General features: G+C 51.4%; 1 protein-coding gene across 1 annotated transcript in view; it reads left to right on the forward strand.

The window, feature by feature from the left end:
* Window positions 1–15,281, forward strand: part of Ncs1 (neuronal calcium sensor 1) — a 48,548-nt gene extending 33,267 nt beyond the window's left edge. The window contains exons 4-8 of the mRNA XM_075985768.1: window positions 633–711; window positions 2,228–2,316; window positions 3,493–3,570; window positions 6,456–6,572; window positions 12,069–15,281. Of these exons, the coding sequence (XP_075841883.1) occupies window positions 633–711; window positions 2,228–2,316; window positions 3,493–3,570; window positions 6,456–6,554 (345 nt within the window). The 3' untranslated portion in view covers window positions 6,555–6,572; window positions 12,069–15,281. The remainder of the gene's footprint in view (window positions 1–632; window positions 712–2,227; window positions 2,317–3,492; window positions 3,571–6,455; window positions 6,573–12,068) is intronic.
* The last annotated feature ends 6,509 nt before the right edge of the window (window positions 15,282–21,790 follow it).

Consider the following 21,790-nt stretch of genomic DNA (forward strand, 5'->3'; position numbering starts at 1 on the left):
TCTTTCAGTGCCCCCATTTCACAGATGAGGAAACCTGGGCTTACTGTGTGCCTTTTGTGTCTGGCTCTTTCCCAGTGTACCACTGAGCATGAGTTTCCCATGCTTACTATATGGCAGCGAGTGTTTCCTGGCACTGGCTTTGCTAACCGACAGCTGGTCTGTCCAGGGTTGGGGTAGCCGGGGTTGCAGCCTGTCTCGAGACAGCACGTTCCTGAGTTCGTGGTATTTCTGGGATCCCTGTCACTCACCTCTGCACTCGTGACTCAGGTGGCTTCTATTTTATGGTCCTAGCTTTCTTCCCAGGTGCTCCAGTCCACTGGCTGGCACTGGGATGGGTTCCACCCTCTCTAGACCCCAGTTTCCTCTTTTGTAAAACAAATTGGCAGAACTAAGCTGCTCTGTAGAAATGGCTTTCTCCTGAGCCCCCTCCACTTGCCGGTTTCCCCCAGTGTTGCCCGGCAGGCAGTTTCTCACCGCCCTCTTTCGGCTCTGCCTCCTCTCCTTCTCCTTCCCCTCATCCCTTTCCTCCTGTCCCCCGCTCACCAGCCCCACCCCTGTCTTCCATCTGCTACTGCACATCATCTCCCTGCGAGTTCTGGGCTGACCAAAGCCCCTCCTCTTGTCTCCCTCAGGATGGCAGGATCGAGTTCTCTGAGTTCATCCAGGCTCTATCGGTGACCTCAAGGGGGACCCTGGATGAGAAGCTGAGGTGTAAGTCCCCTGTCCCCCAGCCAGGCTAGAGGGATGCAGTCCCAGTCCTTACCAGGAGAAGGTGCCAGACACCAGCAGCAGTGACCGCAGAAGGAGTCCACTCTGGGAGGTCAGGGCATTCTTAGAGGCCCGGGCAGTGAGCTCTGGGCAGGTGGGCCCACTTTGGCCAAGTAAGCAGGCCAGGCCATCTGTGCAGACCCAGAACAAGAAGGACCCTGCCCTTGCAGGACAGATAAAGGTCTCAGAGGGAGGAGTTGGGCTTTGTGAGGCAGAGTCCACAGCCATGTGGGTGGGACAGGCTGCAGGGTGTCGTGGGGGTGGGGACAAGAGCGACATTAAGGCAGATGCAGTACTGGGATGGCAGACCCTGTGGGTGGCATCACAGGATCCAGATCCCTCTGGACTCAAGTCTTCAGCCATATTGATAGTCTCTCGTTTATTTGCTCATTCAACAAACATCAGTTGAAGGCGCCACCTGTGATACCAGCTGGGAATCCAGGGTCTACCCAGGTCCTTGCTCTAGCGGCTGTCAGTCTGTCACAGCAGCGCAGTTCCTAAACTCCCCTGTGCTCTACGGGAGGCAGGGAGGAGGAGGTGCCAGCTGAGCCAGCAGAGGAGGAGCTGATGAGCTCCGAGGGGGACCGCCATGGCAGAAGGGGTTCCAGGCTAGAACTTCGTGTAGAGGCTGCAGCAGGAGGACTGGGAGGCAACTGAGGCAAGGGTGGCCCTTGGCTGACCCAGGGTGGTAGTACGGGAATTTTCTAGAAGGGGGACAGCTGGGCAGAATGCCCTGATTGGTGAGTGCTTCTGTTTCCATAGTGGCTTCTGTGTTTATAAACAGAAGAGGACTGTCATCCTGCGCACCCATATATTGTTTTATTTCCTCCTTTGCCCACTGTGGGAGGGGCGGCCTAAAGATGAGAGGTCAGGCGTGGGGAGGCAGAGCCACAGTGTCAGGGATTTGGGGGTCTCTGTTACCATGTTGGTCTCATGACCTGGCTGTCTCCTCCAGGGGCTCCCAACTTGTCCCGCTCTGGGGACTGCACACAGACCTCTCCAGCCATGGCCTCAGTCCCTGTAAATCAATACCTGCATATTTAAAAAATTATTGTTATTATTTTTGCCGCACTGGAGATTGAACCCAGGACCTTGCCCACACTAGGCAAATGCTCTGCCATTGAGCTATAATCCCAACCCTCATTTCTTCAAGTTCTCACTACATAGCCCAGGCTGGTCCAGGACTCACTATGTAGCCCAGGATGTTTTTGAACTCAAGATCCTCCTGCCTCCACTTCTGAATACTCAGATTAGAGACATGAGCTACTGCATCTAACTCCTGAATCTGTGTTTATTTAGTAACTCTGGCTACACTGGTTTGGGAGTATACCCTCGTATAAGAGAGAGTAAATCTGGTGGGACTGTCTGACTTCAGGTCTTGTATTGAGTCACAGAGAAGGGGAGGGGAGAAGTTGCTGGCCCCGGGCCAGGGTGACCCCACCTGTATGGTTGATCACAGGGGCCTTCAAGCTCTATGACTTGGATAACGACGGCTACATCACCAGAAATGAGATGCTGGACATAGTGGATGCCATTTACCAGATGGTGGTGAGTCTCAGAGGGACAACGGGGGGCCGTCAGAGGGTGAGTCTCAGAGGGTAGGGGGCCATCGGAGGGTGAGGAGTCTCAGAGGGTAGGGGGCCATCAGAGGGTGAGTCTCAGAGGGTAGGGGGCCATCAGATGGTGAGTCTCAGAGGGTAGGGGGCCATCAGGTGAGGAGTCTCAGAGGGTAGGGGGCCATCAGAGGGTGAGTCTCAGAGGGTAGGGGGCCATCAGGTGAGGAGTCTCAGAGGGTAGGGGGCCATCAGGTGAGGAGTCTCAGAGGGTAGGGGGCCATCAGGTGAGGAGTCTCAGAGGGTAGGGGGCCATCAGGTGAGGAGTCTCAGAGGGTAGGGGGCCATCAGGTGAGGAGTTTCAGAGGGTAGGGGGCCATCAGGTGAGGAGTCTCAGAGGGTAGGGGGCCATCAGAGGGTGAGGAATCTCAGGAGGGGGGGTGGCAGGAAGGTCACTTGTGACCTACAGGGCCCAGGGGAAATCCAGAGTCACCTTTCTGTTTCTGGACAGTACAGGCCAATCAAGTACTGCTGGTTGAATAGCCACCTGGGGGTCAGGCAGGGGATTAGGTGGGTGGTGGAGCCATGTAGACGAAGTTTCTGTCCCACCTGCTCCCACAGCCGTTCAGTCCCAAATAAACACACAGAGCTTATATTAATTATAAACCAGTTGGCCTGTTGCTCAGACTTATTACTAACTAGCTCTTATAACTTAAATTAACCCATAATTCTTACCTATGTTTAGCCATGTGGCTTGGTACCTTTTCTTACTGAGGCAGTCTCATCTTGCTTCCTATTTGTCTGGCTGGTGACCACATCTCTGCTTTTCCTCTTCCCAGAATTCTCCTAGTCTGGTCGCCCCACCTATACTTCCTGCCTGGCTACTGGCCAATCAGTGTTTTATTAAATCAATACAAGTGACACACCTTTACAGTGTATGAGAGCATTGTCCAACAGTCGAGCCAGGTGACTGAGATGTTCCTTTGGAAGGTGACAGGGCTGGAGAATGGGAGAGAGAGCTCCAGCCCAGGTATCAAGGCAAGGGTTTAGTTATGAGCTCAAAGGCAAAAGTGCTGGCCTAGTGCCCTGGTGGCCTGGCCAAGGCTTAGCTTAGCCACAAGCCCAAGGTTGCCACACACTGGCCCAGCCTTGTGTTCACCAACCTTGACAGGGGAACACTGTGGAGCTCCCAGAAGAGGAGAACACGCCAGAGAAGAGGGTGGACCGGATCTTCGCCATGATGGACAAGGTGAGGTGGGGCATAGGGACCTTGGGCCTGGCGGGGCTTTGCCACCAATCCTTGGGAGACTGGCTCCTGCCAGTCAACCTGGCTCATGGCTGGCCACCAATCAGTCTTTTCGGTGAGTTTCCCAGGAAGGTTCCTTGTAATTAAGCAGTGTCCTCAGCCTTCATTATTCTATCCTAGAACCCTTTGATGTTCTGCAGAACCCAGACTTCTCACAATAGCGGCCCCATCATAAAACTATGACCCTTACAGCAAAAAGGAAACAGATATTTTAAGTTGCGGCTTCTGAGGAACGGTTTAAAGGGAATCTGTGATGTAATCTGGGGTGTGGCTCAGTGACAGAGGGCTTGCTTACCATGCACAAGGCCCTGGGTTCCATCCCTAGCCCTGCACACAGTGACCATGCCCCTCGCCTGAGTCAGAGCTTGGATACAGGCAGCAGCCATGTGCCAAGGCTGTGGGTGGGTGGTCAGCTTAGGTTCTGGGGAATGAGAAGGACACCCCCGCCCCTTTCCTGTGTTCACAGACCTGCTGTGTTTTAGCCACAGACCCTAGGGGGAGAAATCGCTTTCTCTTGTGTGTATGTCTCTGTCCTATGCATGTGTGTGCTCCAGGCGTGTGGCGTGTGTGTGTGTGTGGAGGCTGGAGGATGATAGCAAGCGTCTTCTTTGCTTTCCACCTCCTCGTTTTCGAAGACAGCGTCTTTCTCTGAACCTCGTGTTTGGTGATTCAGCTGGACTAGCTGTCCTGGGAGCCCCAGGGATCTTCCTGGCACATACCACCTTGCCTGGCTGTTCTGTGGTCCTCACGCTTGCACAGTTAACACTTAACTCACCAGGCCATCTCCCCAGACCCTCTTTCTCTTTTCTGCAGAACTCTATGGTTCCTCCGACTCTATGATGCCCTTCCTCTATTTTCCTGGTGATGCTGAGGGTCGCCCCAGGGCCTTGTGCAAGTACAGAGCCTGTGCCCTGCTTGAGCTGTACCCAACCAAAAGCAGGTTTTATTTTTCCCCAAACGAAAATAACTTTGATTTACATGGAAATTTGACACCGTGGGGTGAAGAAACAGCCTCTCTAGCCTCCACGAGAATATAAGTCCCCAGGCTTCCTGCCGCCTGCTGATAGTACCAGGCTTGCCCTGAGAGGTCTGAGCTCTTAATTAGGAAGGGAGTTAGGACACGAGAGGGGTGCAGCTGGGCTCCCGCTGTCCCCAGACAATTTTCAGAGGGAGTGCAGAGGCAGCGGCAGCCCTCTTGTAGTGGGTCCCCACATTGCTTTTTGCTAAGACCATGCACCCGCTGCCCTGCTGGAGGCATGCTTCTTCTGGGTTTGGAAACACCATAGACCGTGGATTTACACGGGCTTGGTAATGGTGACCCTAGGCCACTTCCCTTACCAGACCACAGACACAGGTGCACTTCTCCTTTGTAGGGTGATCCTGAAGATTTGAGGGCTTGGGGGTACTAACCATCACAGGTTGAGGCTCTCAGCCATCACAAGATCGGCCTTGCCAGGATGGGTAACGCCTGGCGTTGCCTTCCATGCTGCGGGTATTGCAGCGAGTGGTACCTGAGGCCTGAGTTCTCGTGAGACTCCTTCTAGGGACTCCTGGGACTTGATGTGGCCTGCTCCAAGGGTGACTTAAATGTCCTTTCAAAAGAGACCCCAGAAAAGCATGGACCATCAGCCCTCAGGATTGACCACTTTCATGCACATGGTATGCATCTGTGCATGCGTGCACACTCGTGCACATGTATGGTCCCTTCCCAGAAGCTGGCCCATCAGGGTGTCTCACTGGGCTTGGGACTCACAGATGCAGCGAGGCTGACCGGCCAGTGAGCCCCAGAGCTCGTCCTATTTCCCACTCCCCCAAGGTTACAACTCTGTGCCACCACGCCTGCCTGGCATTTTGACGTGGGTCCCGGGGATCAAACTCAGGTCCTCATGCTTGTATGGCAAACCTCTACCCCGGTACTGGATTTTTTAAAAAATATTTATTTATTTATTATGTATACAATATTCTGTTTGTGTGCATGTCTGCAGGCCAGAAGAAGGCACCAGACCTCTTTACAGATGGTTGTGAGCCACCATGTGGTTGCCGGGAATTGAACTCAGGACCTTTGGAAGAGCAGGCAATGCTCTTAACCACTGAGCCATCTCTCCAGCCCCTGGATTTTTTTTTTTTAAACTGGAAATTGAACTGGCCGGTAGTGGCACACACCTTTAACCCCAGCATTCGGGAGGCAGAGGCAGGCTGATCTCTGTGAGTTTGAGGCCAGCTTGGTCAACAGAGGGAGTTCCAGGACAGCCAGGGCTACATGAAGAAACCTTGTCTCGAAAAAACAAAAACAAAACAAAAAAGTCACTCTGGATAAGCTAGTAAAACAAACAACACAGCACAACATTGAGATAGGATCTCCACAAACACCCCGCCGCTGAGCTACCCTTGTTTCAGGGTCTGTAAATTCCCCAGCCTGGCCTCGAACTCCCCGGATAACCCAGGATTTGAAGTCCTGAGCCTCCTGCCTCAGCCTCCCAAGTAGCGGAGATTATAGGCTGCGGCACTGAGCCCCGTTTATTATGGAGAATTAATGGTAATAAAAGTATGGAGTGGGATTTGAGCCAGTGTAGTCGCTTTGGCTGATGAAAACCCAGAGCTGCAGGTGTCTGTAAGTTGACTCCTATGGTGTCCGCCCCAGACCTGTCACTGTGGGGGACAAGAGGCTGAGTGAGGTGTGTCAAGAGTGCCACGTCTGTCTAGTGCTGCCTTCTCACCTCTGAGGACGCCACTGGACTCAGGGATTCTATTGAGATCAGCCGTGGGTGGACTTGAGACTCCTGTCCCGGAAGGCAGACTGCCGTCTTCAGCCACCTCTCTTCTTGCAGAACGCCGATGGGAAGTTGACGCTTCAGGAGTTCCAGGAAGGCTCCAAGGCCGATCCCTCCATCGTGCAGGCTCTGTCCCTCTACGATGGGCTGGTATAGTCCAGGCCCAGAGCTGGGGTAAGCCGAATGGGTCCTGCGGCAGGGGTGGGGTGGAACCCCACAGCACAGCCAGCTAATTCTGTGTTTCCATGGTGCTTGGAGCCAGGGGGCAGGGTCTTCGTCAGCCATGACCCTGTGGTTTATTGTTTTTATCAACCCAAATCCAGTCTCTGGTTAGTTTGAAAATAGAGTTTCCTGGATTGAAGACACTGTAGGCAGTCAGGGGAAGGGGACTGTGGGAAGGCAGAAATGATTTGCTCCTTCTTTAGCTCAAAGGTCTGAGCTCCATTTTAAAGGTTCCATTAATATTACTTAAAGAAAAGATTTATTTGTGTGTGTGTGTGTGTGTGTGTGTGTGCATGCGCACACAGGGTGCATGTACCAGCTGAGGCCAGAAGAAGGCTGGAGCCAAGGACTCTGTGAGCCACTGGGTGTGGATGCTGGGAACTGAACTTGGGTCCCTGGCAGAACATCCAGTGCTTTGAGCCACGGAGACATCTATTAGCCCTTCTATTAATACTACTTTGCACAGAAATGCTTTTGTATTGACAATGTATTAGATGTTTACAAAGAAAATGTCATTAAAAATAAGTGTGATAAATTAAGTTTACTTCCAGAACTATCCCATCCGACCTAGACATAGTCACAGTGGCCAGAATCATTAATTTTTTTAAAGCTACACTTGTTTGTTTATTGTTTGTTGCTCGTGCCATGGCACGTGTGTGGAAGTTAGGGAACAACCTGCTATGTATGTCTGCCACCTTCCCTGCTCTGAGCCATTTGGGATGAGTCCCACACTTCTGCGAAGTTGGCTCTGACTATGATTTGCTGACTTGGTGGCCAGATTTTAACAGCAAAGCAAAGTCATGTGCTTGCGTCTTTTTCTTTACGAGTCGGATTGTGCATCCTGCGAGTTTCTGTGTATTGGGTGTCTCCCTCTACTGAGGTCCTGGAGCATGTCCGTTAGGCTGGACTGGCCACCAAGCCCCTGGCATCTGTTTGTCTCCAGTTCCCCGGTGCCAAGCTTAAGCATTTGCTGCCAAGCTCAGCTCTTTGACCTGGGTGTTGGGGACCAAACCCAGATCCTCAGTCTTGCTTGACAGGGACTTTACCAAATGAGCCATCTCTCAAGCCCTGAGTTCATTGTTCTCCTGACATCCTTTTAAAGGTAACCAGTGACTTTTAAATATCCATCATTATGAACTTCTGAATCTAAATTAGGTTTAGGTTTACGGCTGCTTAGCAGCAGGTGCAATGCTGTCTCCATCATTTCTCGGGAGCTCCGTTTCAGTCAGAACTTCCTGGTGGGTGTGAGACGCAATCTCAGCATTCAGGAGGCTGAGGGACAAGGATTAGCCGTGAGTTCGTTTCGGGCCAGCCCAGGCTACATAAAGAATTTCAGGCCAGCCTGGGCAACAGTATAAGATCATGTTTCAAAGCAACAACAAACACCATGTTAATAAAAGATGGGCAGGGCTTGAGCTTTGACAGGAATAACAGGTACAAGTCAGAAAGGTTTGCTGATCACAGAGCCAGAGGAAGGATGGCCGAGACCCCACGATGACCCTGCCCACATGCCTCCTCCCTTTATTCCTGACCACTGTGTCCTCTCTGTCCTATGCACCCCCACTGTCTTAGTCAGGGTGACTGACACACCACGACCATCTTGGGGAGGAAAGGGTTTATTGACTTACAAATCCCTATCGCTGTTCATCACTGAAGGACTGCAGGAACCTGGAGGCGGAAGCTGATGCAGAGGCCGCGAGGGTGCTGCTTACTGGTTTGCTCCTCATGGCTTGCTCAGCCTGCTTTCCTATGGAACCCAGGACCACCAGCCCACGGGTGGCACCGCTCACCACGGCACCATCAACACTAACACAAAAACCGATCTCTGATTACAAAAATGCCCTGCAGGCTTGCCTCCAGCCTGATCTCATGGAGACTTTTTCTCAGCTGAGGCTCGCTTTTCTTCTCTGATGATGCTGGCTTCTGTCGGGTTGACATCAAACTAGCCAGTACACTCCCTGTGGGAACTTCCTTCTAGGGACACCACTGAATGCTTCCTTTCTGCTGGTTTTTATGCTAAGAGAGAAAAACGAATTGGCCTGGAAAAGAGTCTTCGGTCCTCATAGATCAGGAGCCCTCTGGGCAGAGCTGTTTCCGCAGCTGTCTGATCAGGACACCTCCGGGACCCTATATGCCACATTAACATGGTTGCATAAAGACACACATACATACTCGCACAGACATGCACACACACATGCACAAGCACATAGTTTGGTGGTGTTTAGTATATTCATGCACACATGTGTGCTGCACACACACACACAGGCACACAGTTTGGTGGTATTATTCATATACACGCGCGCACACACACACAGGCACGCACGCACATGCACACAGTTTGGTGGTGTTTAGTATATTCATACACAGTTATATTCATACAGTTTGGTGGTGTTTAGTATATTCATACACACGCGTGCACGCACACACACAGGCATGCACAGACACACACTCGCACACAGGCATGTACACACACAGGCACGCACATACCTATACACACAGTTCGGTGGTATTTAGTATATTCATAGTGTTATGCAACTGCCACCTCCTCCTGGTTCTAACAGACTGGCGTTCCCTGGAGTCAGGCTCCACACCCGGCATCTCCCCAGCCCTGTCATCCAGGCTGCTCTCTGGCTCTTTGGCTCTGCCTACTCTGAGGTGGCCTTTTGAGTCTGGCTTTGCTCCTTTAGCGTGCTCCCCAGATCTAGCCATGTCATAGTGTGTCACAGCTTATTCCAAAACCTTTGTTCATTTGTTGAGACGTGATCTTACCGTATAGCCCAGGCGTCCCACTCCGGGCCACGTCCTCAGCCCTGAGTATGTATCTTTGTGACGCTGACATAAAAAAAAACAGCTCTCAGCTCAAAGGGGACAAGGAATAGCCTATTCTCTATTCTGGAACCAAAAAATGTGAGTGAGGGACACGGAGTTAGGTTACCCCAGGTTCTCATCAAGTTTTATCAGTAGCCTGGTGGAGCCATAAATCAAGGCCGTTTTAAAATACACTGGCGAGTGCATCACTGACATCGGCTACAGGCCAGGCGCTGTTTGCCACCGTTTCCGACTCCACTGTCCGGACACAAGAGCTTCATCGTCTCCATGCCCTGGATGACACTGTATTTTCCTTTGAGTATATACTGGCCATTCTCACAGGCTGAAGAGGCTGTGGCTCTGAGCTGTGGGTCCTTAGTGACTTCATCCTATGGTGGACGTTAATGGCTGTAGTCTGTCCCCTGTTGTTGGACTCTCAGGTCGGTCCTCACTGTAAGGACAGTACTGTGTGAGCATCCTATTTATTTCTTAGGGATAACTATGAAGACTTGTGTGGCTGAGCCACTTTTCAGGACTTCCAGCCCAGAGCGCCAATTTCCCTCTAGAGCCCTCACGCGTTCTTTGGGTTTTGTTTTTTATTTTTTGTTTGTTTGTTTTGCTCGTGGCCCCTCTTTTGAATGAGAAAATTTGACACAGCTCTTGGTATATAAGTATATGAATTATAAAGAAATCTATTTTAGGGGCTAGAGAGATGGCTCAGCGGTTAAGAACACTGACTACTTCTTCCAGGGGAAGAATTCCCAGCACCGACATGGCAGCTCACAACTCCCTGTAACTCCAGTTCCAGGGCATCTGACACCTTCATACCAATGCAGATAAAATAAAGTTAAATAAATTATATAAAAAAGAAATTTATTTTAAAAGCAGTTTTTATTACGCATATACTTTTAGCATTAAAGAGAAAGTAATTTGCATTTGAATGTAATAGATGTTGTTTATTTTTATAGAAAGATTTAAATTATGGCTAAAGATTTGATAGCACAGGATACGGAAGGTCTTCGTCCGTCTTCAGGGCTGTCCTGAGAACACAGCCTCACATAAGCACTTAGCACAAAACAGCAGGAATGGGTGTGGAGCCCACCCAGAAATTGTTGGGCATTTTGTTCTAATCCTAGGCCAAAATTCATTTAAGAGTTGTTCTTCTTAATAAAATTCAGAGGCCGGGTGGTGGTGGCACATGCCTTTAATCCCAGCTTTCAGGAGGCAGAGGCAGGTGGATCTGTGTGAGTTCTAGGCAAATCTGGTCTACAGAGTGAGTTCCAGGACAGCCAGAACTACACAGAGAAACCCTGTCTTGAAAAACAAAAACAAACAAAAAATTTCAAGTCAGCAACTAAAATAACTTAACATTTTAAAAAATTATCTGTCTATAGAGATGGTTCAGGGGTTAAGAGCATTGACTGCTCTTCCAGAGGTCCTGAGCTCAATTCCAGGCAACCACAAGGTAGCTCACAAACATCTATAATGAGATTTGGTGCCCTCTGCTGGCCTGCAGGCATACATGCAGGACACTGTATACATAATAACTAAATAAATAGTAAAAAGTTATCCCTTGACAGTTTCAAGCCTGTATTTAAGATGTATTCTGATTGTGCCCCCCACACTCCTCTCCCTCTTGGGCTTTCCCACTCCCTTGGGAGCCTCTTCTCAACGAGCCTTTTAATGTTTGTTACGGCACTTCTTATTTATTTATATGAGTATTCTGTCTGCATGTATGTATGTGCACCGTGTGCATGCCTGGTGCCTGTGGAGGCCAGAGATGACACTGGGTCCCATGAGACTGGAGTGAACTTCCCCGTGAGCGCTGAGAACCAAGCCCAGGTCAAGTACCCTGAACTGCTGAGCCGCATCTCTGGCTCGTGCTCGGTTTTTGTTTGTTTGTTTTTAATGGCCCACAGCGTTTAGTTAGGATTTCTCTGGTAGCACAGGTGTGGGGCTATTTACTAGAGCATGGGTGACTCTCTAGTGACCGAGGAGATCCCCCCTCTCCCAGCAGCCCAGCTTCTCAGGTCAGGGCCCATGTGCTCCTCTCTTCTCCATGCTGAAATTCAAACAAGTTTTCACATCCAATGTCCCAGGGCCTGGAGAGGAGAGATGATACAGCACTTAATAGCATTTACTGCCTTTCTTGAGGATTCTAATTTAGTTCCTAGCATCCGAGTCAGTCGGCCTGCAACTCCTAGTCCTGGGGATCCAGTGCCCTCTTCTGGCTTCTGAAGGTACTACACACACACACATAGTGAGATGGGGGGAGATACATATTCATTAAAAAATTAAATCAAATGTTCTAACAGGATACAATTTAAGAACAGAAAAATTCGTAGATACAGTAAACTAAAACAAAAAACCACTACAATTTATAATACATGAGTCTCAAACCAAAACTGTTTCAGGCAGCGTTGATATTGTGTGGTGTGATGACCATGTGAACTATGTGGTGCTCTGACACCACGTGGGTGGATGTCACCAGAAACACCCCAGACTCGGGACACTTGATTCTGAACTAATTTTGGTTGTGGCGCATTCAGAGGTCTTCCACAAAGTGGGTTACCACAGAGGGGCTGGGTCTCTTGTTACCACTACATTTAGTTAGTCAAAGGGACTTGCTGTGTCTTGCAGATGTGTGGGAACCACTTGCCTCCTCCTGTGCCATGAGGCCACCGCAGCCTGACACCGCCCCCGTGCCCACCCAGCCTTCCTCATCGACACACGCCTGCTGGCGCCCTTGAGCCTCCAGGCTCGGTTCTCTCCCCCCCTGCCCTGCATCCACCTGCCGCCTGAAGCCACTGGTTCTAATTGTCAACAACCTCCGCTTGTCCAAAACAGCGACGATGAACCGAAACGGAAAAGGCTTGAGCCCTCTGCAAAACTAAGGCCACGGCTGCCTCCCTCAGGCAACCGTTCAGTCCCTCCTGCTCTCCTGCGTGTGTGCTTTCTTTTTTTTTATTTCAAACGGACATTGTTAAAGAAAACAAACAAACTTCCTTCTGTTCTAGAAGATACTGACCCTCTGGGTCTCAGAGAACTCTGTCTCTGTCTGGCCCTCTGTAGTGGTGGCCAGGGGCCAGCGCTGCCTGGTGAGGGCTCTCAGCCCAGCCCTTAGCAGCGAGGTCACTGGCAGGCCAGGATGGTTAGTGATGGTGGCTCATGTGATAACAGTATTGTATGTTCTGTGGGGAAAGTGAGGTTTTTTTATACTCATATATAATCGATCCCTTTTATTTATTGGTTGTTAACTATTGCTGCTACCCTGTGTGTCTGAAACTCCCAGAATGCTGGGCTTCCGTTTACATGTGCACACCCTCACCCACCTGCCCGCCTCCCTTGGGAGGATGGTGGCCTGCAGTGGCCAAGAAGCCAAAAATCTTTTCCCCTTTTTTGTTTTCAGATACTGTGCTCCATGTTTGGAGAGGGGAAGGTGGGCATTCCTAAACGGCTAATGTACTGTTCTCCCAGCTTCTGCCCTGCACTCCCCACCCCTCTCCTCTGCTCTCCTTGGAGTCCGAACACTTTTTTTCAAGGACAAACAGGTCTTTTATTATTATTATTATTTTTAATTTTGCAACTCTTGCTTTGATGTTCCCAGGAGAGAGAAAATGGAGAGCCTTGTCCCGGGAGTGGGAACTGGGAGAGGGCCTTGGGCACACGGTGTGGAGAGTATGAAGTGGGCTTCTCTGCCAACCGCTGGCAGGGGGGACGATGCCACTGCCTCCTTGTTGCTAGAGGTGTGCGTGGCCCATGAATTCCGTCTTTCCTGCCTCTGTCTGCCTCTCGCAGCAGGCTACATGGCTTCTTCCCTGCTCGGAGTCTGAGAAGGGGGAGAGGAGAGGACCAGGCCACGCTGCTGAGGGAGGCTCTGCTTCTCCACGACCAAGTCCAGAGCCAAAGGTGGCTCCTTACTGTCCCCAGGAACACCGGGCAGCCGTGGATCAGAAGCAAGGAGTCTGATGTTGCCTTCTCAGTCAGCGGGGCTGGGGTCCTGGTGGTTGCTCTTGCTGACATTGTCTGATTCTCAGCCTGGAGCTTGGGATCCTACCTCCGTGACACTGTTCTGTGGTTGTGTTCGCCAGGCTCTGAGTGTCTGATGACACCCCTCCCTCAGTCCCTCTTTAGCTTTCTCTGGGCTCTTGGGCTCCTGTGGGGGCTCATCCTCACCCTGGGCAACTTTCTCAGGTGAGACATGGCCTCCCAACTGCTAAGAGGCAGGACCGGGCCCATAATTCTTGCTTCTAGTTTGTGTGGCCTCTCTGGCCACCATCGAGAGGGGGGAAAGGCCCCTTGATTTTGTTCTGCTCCGACCCTCCTGTAATCTCCACCGTTCTTCTGGGAGACCACACTCTTCCTTGCTGTGGTGAGTAGCTGTCAGCTGGAGGATGGATGTCCTCCACCAAGAGGTGGCTTTGTCCTGCCTCTGCATTCCTGTGGGTGGGAATGCTTAGCCAGCCCACAAGTGCACCCTCTCCATGGGCAGAACCTTCGCTCATGCAGCCCCCACCGACAGCGCTCCGGACCCCAGGGGCCCCCCACCGATAGCCCTCCGGACCCCAGGGCCTTCAGTTGCACAGGCAATTTTCTTCGAGACTTCTTTGGGTCAACTTCCTGCCTGGCCAGTGTCAGGGCCTCTAGGACAGGGAGGAAGTGGGGTGGCGTGGGTTGAGAGGATGAGAGTGGACTTTCTCTCTGGTCTCTGGAGCCTCAGTCACCCTCTCTGTCAGTAGCATGTTTGATGCCATCGAGACGCAATGGATTCCTAGCTGAGGACTGTCAAGGGCTAAGCGTGGGTTTTCACCGAGTGTCTGGGTCCAGGTTTCCTCTCCGCCTCTTAGCTTTCTAGTTTGCCGCCTCAAGTGTGGCTTTTCGTCTCCACAGTTTCTGTCCTTGAGCCCAAGCCTCGGACGCTGAGACAGCTCTGGGCTGCCTTCTTCCTGGCAGGATGCCGACACCATTTTCACGTGAGGATGTGTGCCGACTGCCTTCCGTCCTTCTTTTTCACCAGCCGTTAGCTGTGGCACACAGCACGCCCAGAATCTGAGGCTGGGCCTCTTCTGAGCAGCCTGAGGGCCTCTCCCTGATTCATTTCCGCTGAGTCCCACCCCATCTGATGCTGCTTTCTTTAGGGGTGTGGTCCAGCCTGTGAGGCCAGGTTCCTGGTCCCTCTGCAGACCCAGGGATGCTGTGCCCCCCTCTTCTTCCAAGCGTTTGCTCCCCACTTTGTGTTGATGGTGACTTCAGAGAGCATCACGACTTTGTGATATCTAGCCAAGTCTAAAATAACAAGGCAAGCGTATGCAGCATTGACGTCTCTTTCTTTAAACACTGCAGTTTGACAGTTGATTTCCTATGAAGGTGCATTTGGGCTTTCAGGGATACTGTCTCTTCTAGGGGACGGTGGGGTGTAGGGTGCCTAGGGATTGCTGGCATCTCTCCTGAGAAAGCCCCCACTGCTTGGCCAAGCAGAAAGCCGCTGTGATTCCTCCCAGTGTATTTCCCAATTTACATGATCCAAGGATTACACGGGCGCCCCCTGGTGGTGATGAGCTAGAGCGGCACCTGGGGGCTGCAGTGGTCCAGCAAGTGGTGATGTTGGAGGCTAGAGGTGGGAAGGCCAAGGAGGCTGTGGTTCAAGAGGCCCTGGACCCCCAGCCGCACATATATGGCAGCATGTCTCCCACCTGCCCCTCTGCTCTGCTAGGTCATCTGGGACTGGCAAGGTAGTTGGCATAAGGGCACAGTGGGAAGTTTTGCCCTCCCAACTTTAATTTTTTAAAAAATATCTGCAGAATAAACCCAATGGTTAATTTTTGAATGAATAAAAGGCTTTTGTTGAATAAAGAGTTGGTCCCATCTTCTGTCTTGGCACAGGTTAAGGTTTTGTTTGCTTCCTAGGGTGGGGGCAACACTTAGCACCCTTCGCCACTTTATCCCTGGACAAATTCCTCTGGGACTTTGGAGGAGTTATATTATTCATTGGACCTGGTTCTCCAGGCCTCAGAAGGAGGTCAGCCACCTTGCAGGGTTATAGTGAGGGCTATAAGTCAGCTAGAGGTCCTTGCAGGGGTGACAGGCTGGAGCAGGTCCTGTAGCTCCTGAAGGACTTTGGGTAACTTACAAACCAAATCCGAGAAAGGTGATGTTCCGGTTGTGGTGTTTGCATCCTTCCCTGCTTGTGTCCCCAGCACCCTCAGAGTCATTTTGGGGTGCCGTCCTGTCTGTGTCTTGGGGGGAGAAAGGGAGGCCCTCGCCTGGTGGTACAATCCAAGGGCGATGGGCTTTGTCGCATGTCCAGGCCTCCTCCCTGCTCCCGCTGTATGTCGTCTGTGTCTGGCCAATTAAACACGCTTCCTGGACCTCCCTGCCTCCCTGTGTGGGCCTGGTGCTTTGTCTGTTTCCGTCTGCTTTAGATTTCTTCCTCCCAGGATAGCCTGGCTCTCGCTTTAGGTGTGGTCTGCCCAGGGACCCCAGGAGAAGACCCGTGCAAGGCAAGGAGCTGAGTTGATGGTGTGTGGACCAGGAGACAGCAGGTGAGCTGGCCACAGCAGTTCACCCTGCAGATCCCCCCTGTGTGTCCCATCTGTGGGGATTACCTAGGGGTCACGAGTGTGTGAAAACATCCAGCTTAGGCCTGTAGGTCTCAATATCAGATATCAGAACCTCTGTGGGCTAAGCAGGGCATCTCCTCCCCAGCAGGACTATTCTCCACCCTGTCCAGATGCAGCCTCTCCTCATAGCCTACAACTAACAGGGTCTTGGCAGCTGGTGTCCCACGATGCAAAGGCACACTCTTCCCTACGGCCCAACAGGACACCCTGTAGGATATCACCCGGCCAGAGCTTCTCAAAGTGTGGTTCCTAGCCCGGTCAGCATAATTTGGCTACTTACTAGGAATGTGGTCTCCTCAGAACTTGGCCCAGTCTTGCCTTTCTCAGAGACCCTTGGCAGTGGGGGGTGGTGGTGAGGGGAGCTCGTAGGGTGCTCATAGTCATCCCACCCCTTTCTTGTGCTAATGGGCAAAGTCTGTGGGCTAGGATTTAATAATAGACTGATGGCCAGTGCTCTAGAGAGCTGCGTACCAAGGTGGGTTTCAGTCCTGGGAACTGTCCCTAGCTGGAGGCTGGAGGCCATTTATATATCCACATGGTATTGCATCCATGAAAGCACCAAAAATAAATGGGGCCGGGGAGCTGCGTCAGTTGGCGAGCACAGTGACCTGGGTTAGAAGCAGCACCAGGTTATAAACTGGGCAGAGCTGGGCAGGCCTGTAACCCCAGCGTTGGGGATCAGAGAGATGAATTCTGCGAGCTTGCTGGCCAGCCAACCTCTGGGTCAGTGAGAGAGCTTGCCTCATGGCAATAAAGCAGAGAGTAGCAAAGACGAAGATATCCTCCTCTGGCCTCTGCATGTGTGGTCATGGGTGTATACACCTCACGTTTGTATGCACACGTCATACACCACACATACACACGCTCGATAATTTCGCATAATAGTCTCTCTACAAGGGCAGCCGACACTGTGTCTGGCGGGTTTGCTGTGGGGGCTGCCGGCTGGCAGAAGCGGGAATCTTGTCCAGGCAGCCTTGCGGGGATCACAGCTCAGGATGCTTGGGCTAAGGGCACTGGATAGTTCGCTCTGCTCTGGGCAAGCTTTGACCTTAGTGGACACACCCTTCCTCAACCTGTACTGGGTGACTTGCTGTGAATCACAGCTTCCCCTGAAATGTCTCCCTCCTCCCAGGGGGAGCACTCTACATTAGCTCAGATAGAATCTTCCACATTTCCCACCCCAAACTCATACCTGTGTGCTGTGGCCACCAAACGTTTACACACACAATTTCAGAGAGATTTTAGACTATTATGGCAAGAAGGGCATGGTGGCGAAGCGTGAGGGAAGGCCTCCTTACGCCTCCACAGATCAGGGAGTGGAGACCTCAGGTCAAACTGGAAGTGGATATAATCCTCAGGGCCCAAGCTTAGGGACCCATGTCTGCCAGCCAGACCGCCCAAGAGTCCAGAGTTCCACAAAATACCAAAACAGCACCACCAGGCCAGGACCAATACCAATGTTTAATCAGCCTGCTGGGACTTCTCAAACTCACATCATAACAAAAGCCATGCCCTGAGGGCTGGAGAGCTGGCTCAGCGGTTGAGAGCACTGGCTGCTCTTCCAGAGGACCCAGGTTCAGTTCCCAGCAACCACATGACAGCTCACAACTGCCTGTAACTCCAGTTTTAGGAGGCATATCCGCAAGCAAAAAAAAAAAATTAAAAAGCCATGCCTGAAATACTGGGGCACCACTTGGCATGGACAGGAAGGGGAGGGGGCAGAGTGATGCGGGAGGTAGGGATGGGGGTGGGTTTCCAAAGAGACCCCCTGCTGTGGTCATTGCCCCCCTGCCATCTCCCTGGGTTGGGCATACCGCAGCCTGCCAGCCCTCCCCCACCACGCCTGCCATCCATCCGCCTTGTTATCCAGAAAGCACAGACGCAGAAACTCATCCTCTGGGTGCTGGCCATGTCAGTGGGCATGGAAAGGGCATTAAAAGCCCTTGAGCTTGGGAAAGTGAACGCTTGTAAAGCAGAACCTTCTGGTTGCTTCTTGGATTTCCTTTTAGCGGGGCAGTGTGTGGAGCAAAGGACTGCATTTCCCAGCGTCCCTTGGGCAAAGGGTGGCCTCGTGGTTCGGTTCTAACCAATGAAGTGAGAGCAAAGAAACTAACCTCAGGCTCCTTCGAATGACTGTACCACAGACGCCAAAAACAAGGCTTTCTAGAATGACGTCCCCAACCCTATTTCCATACCAGCCCAAGACTGCGTCTGACTAGGACGAGAGATCCACGCCATCCAGGGTCTCTCCCTGTGCCACCATCCCGATTTAGATAGTCTCTAATTCACTGAGCCCGAGTCGATTTCAACGACCGGATTCCTCCCGCAAATATTTGCATCTAAATTCCCATTTGCCAAAGGGATTAAATAAAAAACTACACACGGTGCGATGTTTCAGGTCATGGTTCTGTCTCCGGTCTTCCCAGTCTCCCTCCATTCATTCCCCTCCTCTTTCCCCACGGTACCCTCTGCCTGCTTTAGGACCCAGCACTACCCAAGAGAAAGGATTCCTGTGGAGGTAATCATTGTTTTGCTGAGAGACTTGGGATTGGCTTGGTGGGATATCAGCTGGAAGTCCACCAGGCAGGCACAAGAGTTGAGTTCCGAGTCTGTCCAGGAAGGACTTTGTCAGGGGCCCTTGGATCAGGAACCAGGTCATGGTCTGTTTCATCTCCTCTCTCAGAAATTGTGTCCTTTACACAGGGGAGACCCCAGGCTACCCATACCTACAGATCTCAGGAGTCTAAACACCATGCAGCAAAGCATGACTCTCCCCACCCCCGCCCCCAGAGAATCAGGAGAGTGAGGAGGGGTCAGGGCTTCAGAGCAATCCGAGGAGGGAGGGTGTCTCAGTCACTATTCTATTGCTGCAAAAAACACCATGACCAAAGCAACTCTCATAGAGGCAAACATTTAGCTGGGGCTGGTTTACAGGTTCAGAGGTTTAGTCCATTATCAGAATGGTGGAAATCATGGCGGCATGCAGGCAGACATGGTGCTGGAGAAGGAGCTGAGGGTTCTATATGAAACCACAAAGGCCACTGCCACAGCCACGCTTCCTCCAACAATACCTACCACACCTCTGATCTCTGTCAAGTAGCCCCACTCCCTAAGGACACCAATGGTGAAGAATTCAAATATACGCGCCTATAGGGGCCATTCCTAACCAGATCACGGCAGAAGGCTTGTCCTGGGTGGCCATTGGAATTCCAGATGTTATAAAGGGCTCAACAAGGGTGTTGTGGATCCCATTCTCAAGGGCATGCCAAAGATTTTGCTTAGGAAGTCCAGCCAACCCCTGGCTGAGGAAGGCCAGCCAACCGCTGGCTGAGGAAGGCAGATGTGAAGATGGCAGAGGGAACACCCATCTTGTGAGTCAGCAAAGGAGCCATCTCAGCTCACAAGAGCCTGTGCATCAAATCCATGAATGCTGGCGGAGGCTGCTTGTTCGCTTCCCAGTTGCTCAGACCTGAAATAACCACACAGAAACTGTATTAATTAAATCACCGTTTGGCTTATTGTTTCTAGTTTCTTATTGGCTAGCTCTTACATCCTAAACTAACCCTTTCCCATTAATCTGTGTATTGCCACATGGCTGTGGCTTACCAGGTAAAGTTCTGTCCCCAGCGTCTGTCTCTGGCATCTTTCTCTCAGCATTCAGTTTAGTTTTCCATCACAGGCCAGGGAAGCTTCTTTATTCATTAACCTATAAAAGCAACACATATACACCACATGAGCACAACATGGTCTCCGTCTCCATGGTTTCCAGGCAGAAACCAAAAGCTAACCAGTGTCCTTCAATAGTTCCCTGGTGTGCAGGTGTGGACAGCTGCAATGCCAGGCTCCACATGGCCTTTGATACACATGAAGCTTGGTTCGAGAAGTCTGACATCTATAGAAAGGCTAGGATTCCCAAGCACGGAGGGGTGAAGTGACCCACATAGGGCAGGTTGGAGCTGTCACAGGCAGCTCCCAGCAGGAATTTCTGGAGCAGAGTGGACATGTCAGGCCTGAAAGGATTTCAGGATCCAGATGGGTGAGGAGAGGGGAAGATGGGATCAGCAGGTGCAGGTGTGCTGAGGTAGATGCCAAGGGGAGAGGTGAGGAAAGCCGAGGGGCAGGAGGTCACTTTTGGGTACTTGCACTTAGCCCACAACCCCGAGTTCCTCCTCTCTCTGTGTCTCAGGAAGCCTGGTAATTTTGAAAATGGAGACCACTTTTTTTGTTCCCGGCCACCCTGATCCAAATAATCGCACAGAAACTGTATTAATTACAACACTGTTTGTCCAATATCTTAGGCATATTCCTAACTGACTCTTACATCTTATATTAACCTATTTCTTTTCATCTATGTATCGCCACAAGGCTATGTCTTATCGGTAACAGTTCTGGGCTGGTGTCTTTCTCCTTCAGCAGCTTCATGGCATCTCTCTGACTCTGCCTACTCTCTCTCTCTCTCTCTCTCTCTCTCTCTCTCTCTCTCTCTCCCTCTCTCTCTGTCTGTTCTGATTTCCCTCATGGCTTTACTCTGCTAAGCCATTGGTTGAAACAGTTTTATTCATCAACCAATAAAAGCAACACATATACAGAAGGACATACCACATTATAATTCCCCATTTTGACAATTAACAGGGCAACGATCACATCTTCTGACCTTGAACCCTTGCTATACACAGGTTCTCTGCCGTAGCTAGTTAATCTTTGCAGAAACACCCTCTAGAGGCTGGGACTAGTACTACACTCACATTTTATAGATTGCTGCTTCTGCTCACAGGAAAGGGGCTGGCTAAAGGAGCAAGGGACTTCCAGACTCCAGGCAAGTCGCCTTTGCCCTTGGCCTCTGCAGGTGTGCTGGAGCTGGGCAGTAGGAGTAAGGGCTGTAGAAGGAGCCTGTGTCTGGTGGGACTTCAGAAGTAGAAGTGTGAGTGGGGAGGGTTGGGGGGCTGCTGGGGCAGGGGCAATGTGGAGGAAGGAGTGTTCTGATTTCAACACTGGGCATCGAGACACCGAATTATCAGGGTATCAAAGGCCCTATCACAGGCAGAAAGGCCTTAGAGGCACTGTAAGGGGAGGGGCTGGGCAGGATTAGGCGTGTCTGGGAGTGGAGCCCCAGGGTATAGGAATGACGATGAAGGCATGGTCCTAGGGTCCCTTCTGGATATACCTGAGCTGCCAACAGAATTGGAAGTCACTCTGCACAGTCCACCCAACAGAAGGAAACCGAGGCCTTGCGCAGGGTTTGTGGTGGCCACTGTGGCCATTACCGCAGTCACCTTCTGAGCTCACAGCCGCTGTTTGTCCCTTCTCACCCGTGGCTTTGTTACCCGTGCACCTGTATGCTCTGGACACTGTCCTCAGCTGATCTCAGAGAGGTTCAGTGGCTGTCCTCGGGCCACACAGCAAATGGACCCTAGAGCTGGGCTATGTGGCCAGGCTTGCAGGCTATCAGACCTGATTGCCTCTGTGAGCCATTGTGATTCATCACCTCTGGCATGATGTCCTCTCCCTGGGGTCGCCTGGAGCTGGTACTTCCCAGAATCTGGAATTTTCCACCAGACTGTGGGGCCGTAAAGGGACACTGCTGTCCTCTTGCGAAAACTAAGCTGATGCGTGACTCTTGGGACCTCTCATGCTGGGTGACGATATCAATGACCCAACTCACTGACCCTGTAGAAGTTTTTTTTTTAATATTTATTTATTTATTTATTTATTATGTATACAATATTCTGTCTGTATATATGC

The sequence above is a fragment of the Microtus pennsylvanicus genome, chromosome 9 (assembly GCF_037038515.1).
Source record: "Microtus pennsylvanicus isolate mMicPen1 chromosome 9, mMicPen1.hap1, whole genome shotgun sequence".
In the NCBI taxonomy this organism is placed as follows: Eukaryota; Metazoa; Chordata; class Mammalia; order Rodentia; family Cricetidae; genus Microtus; species Microtus pennsylvanicus.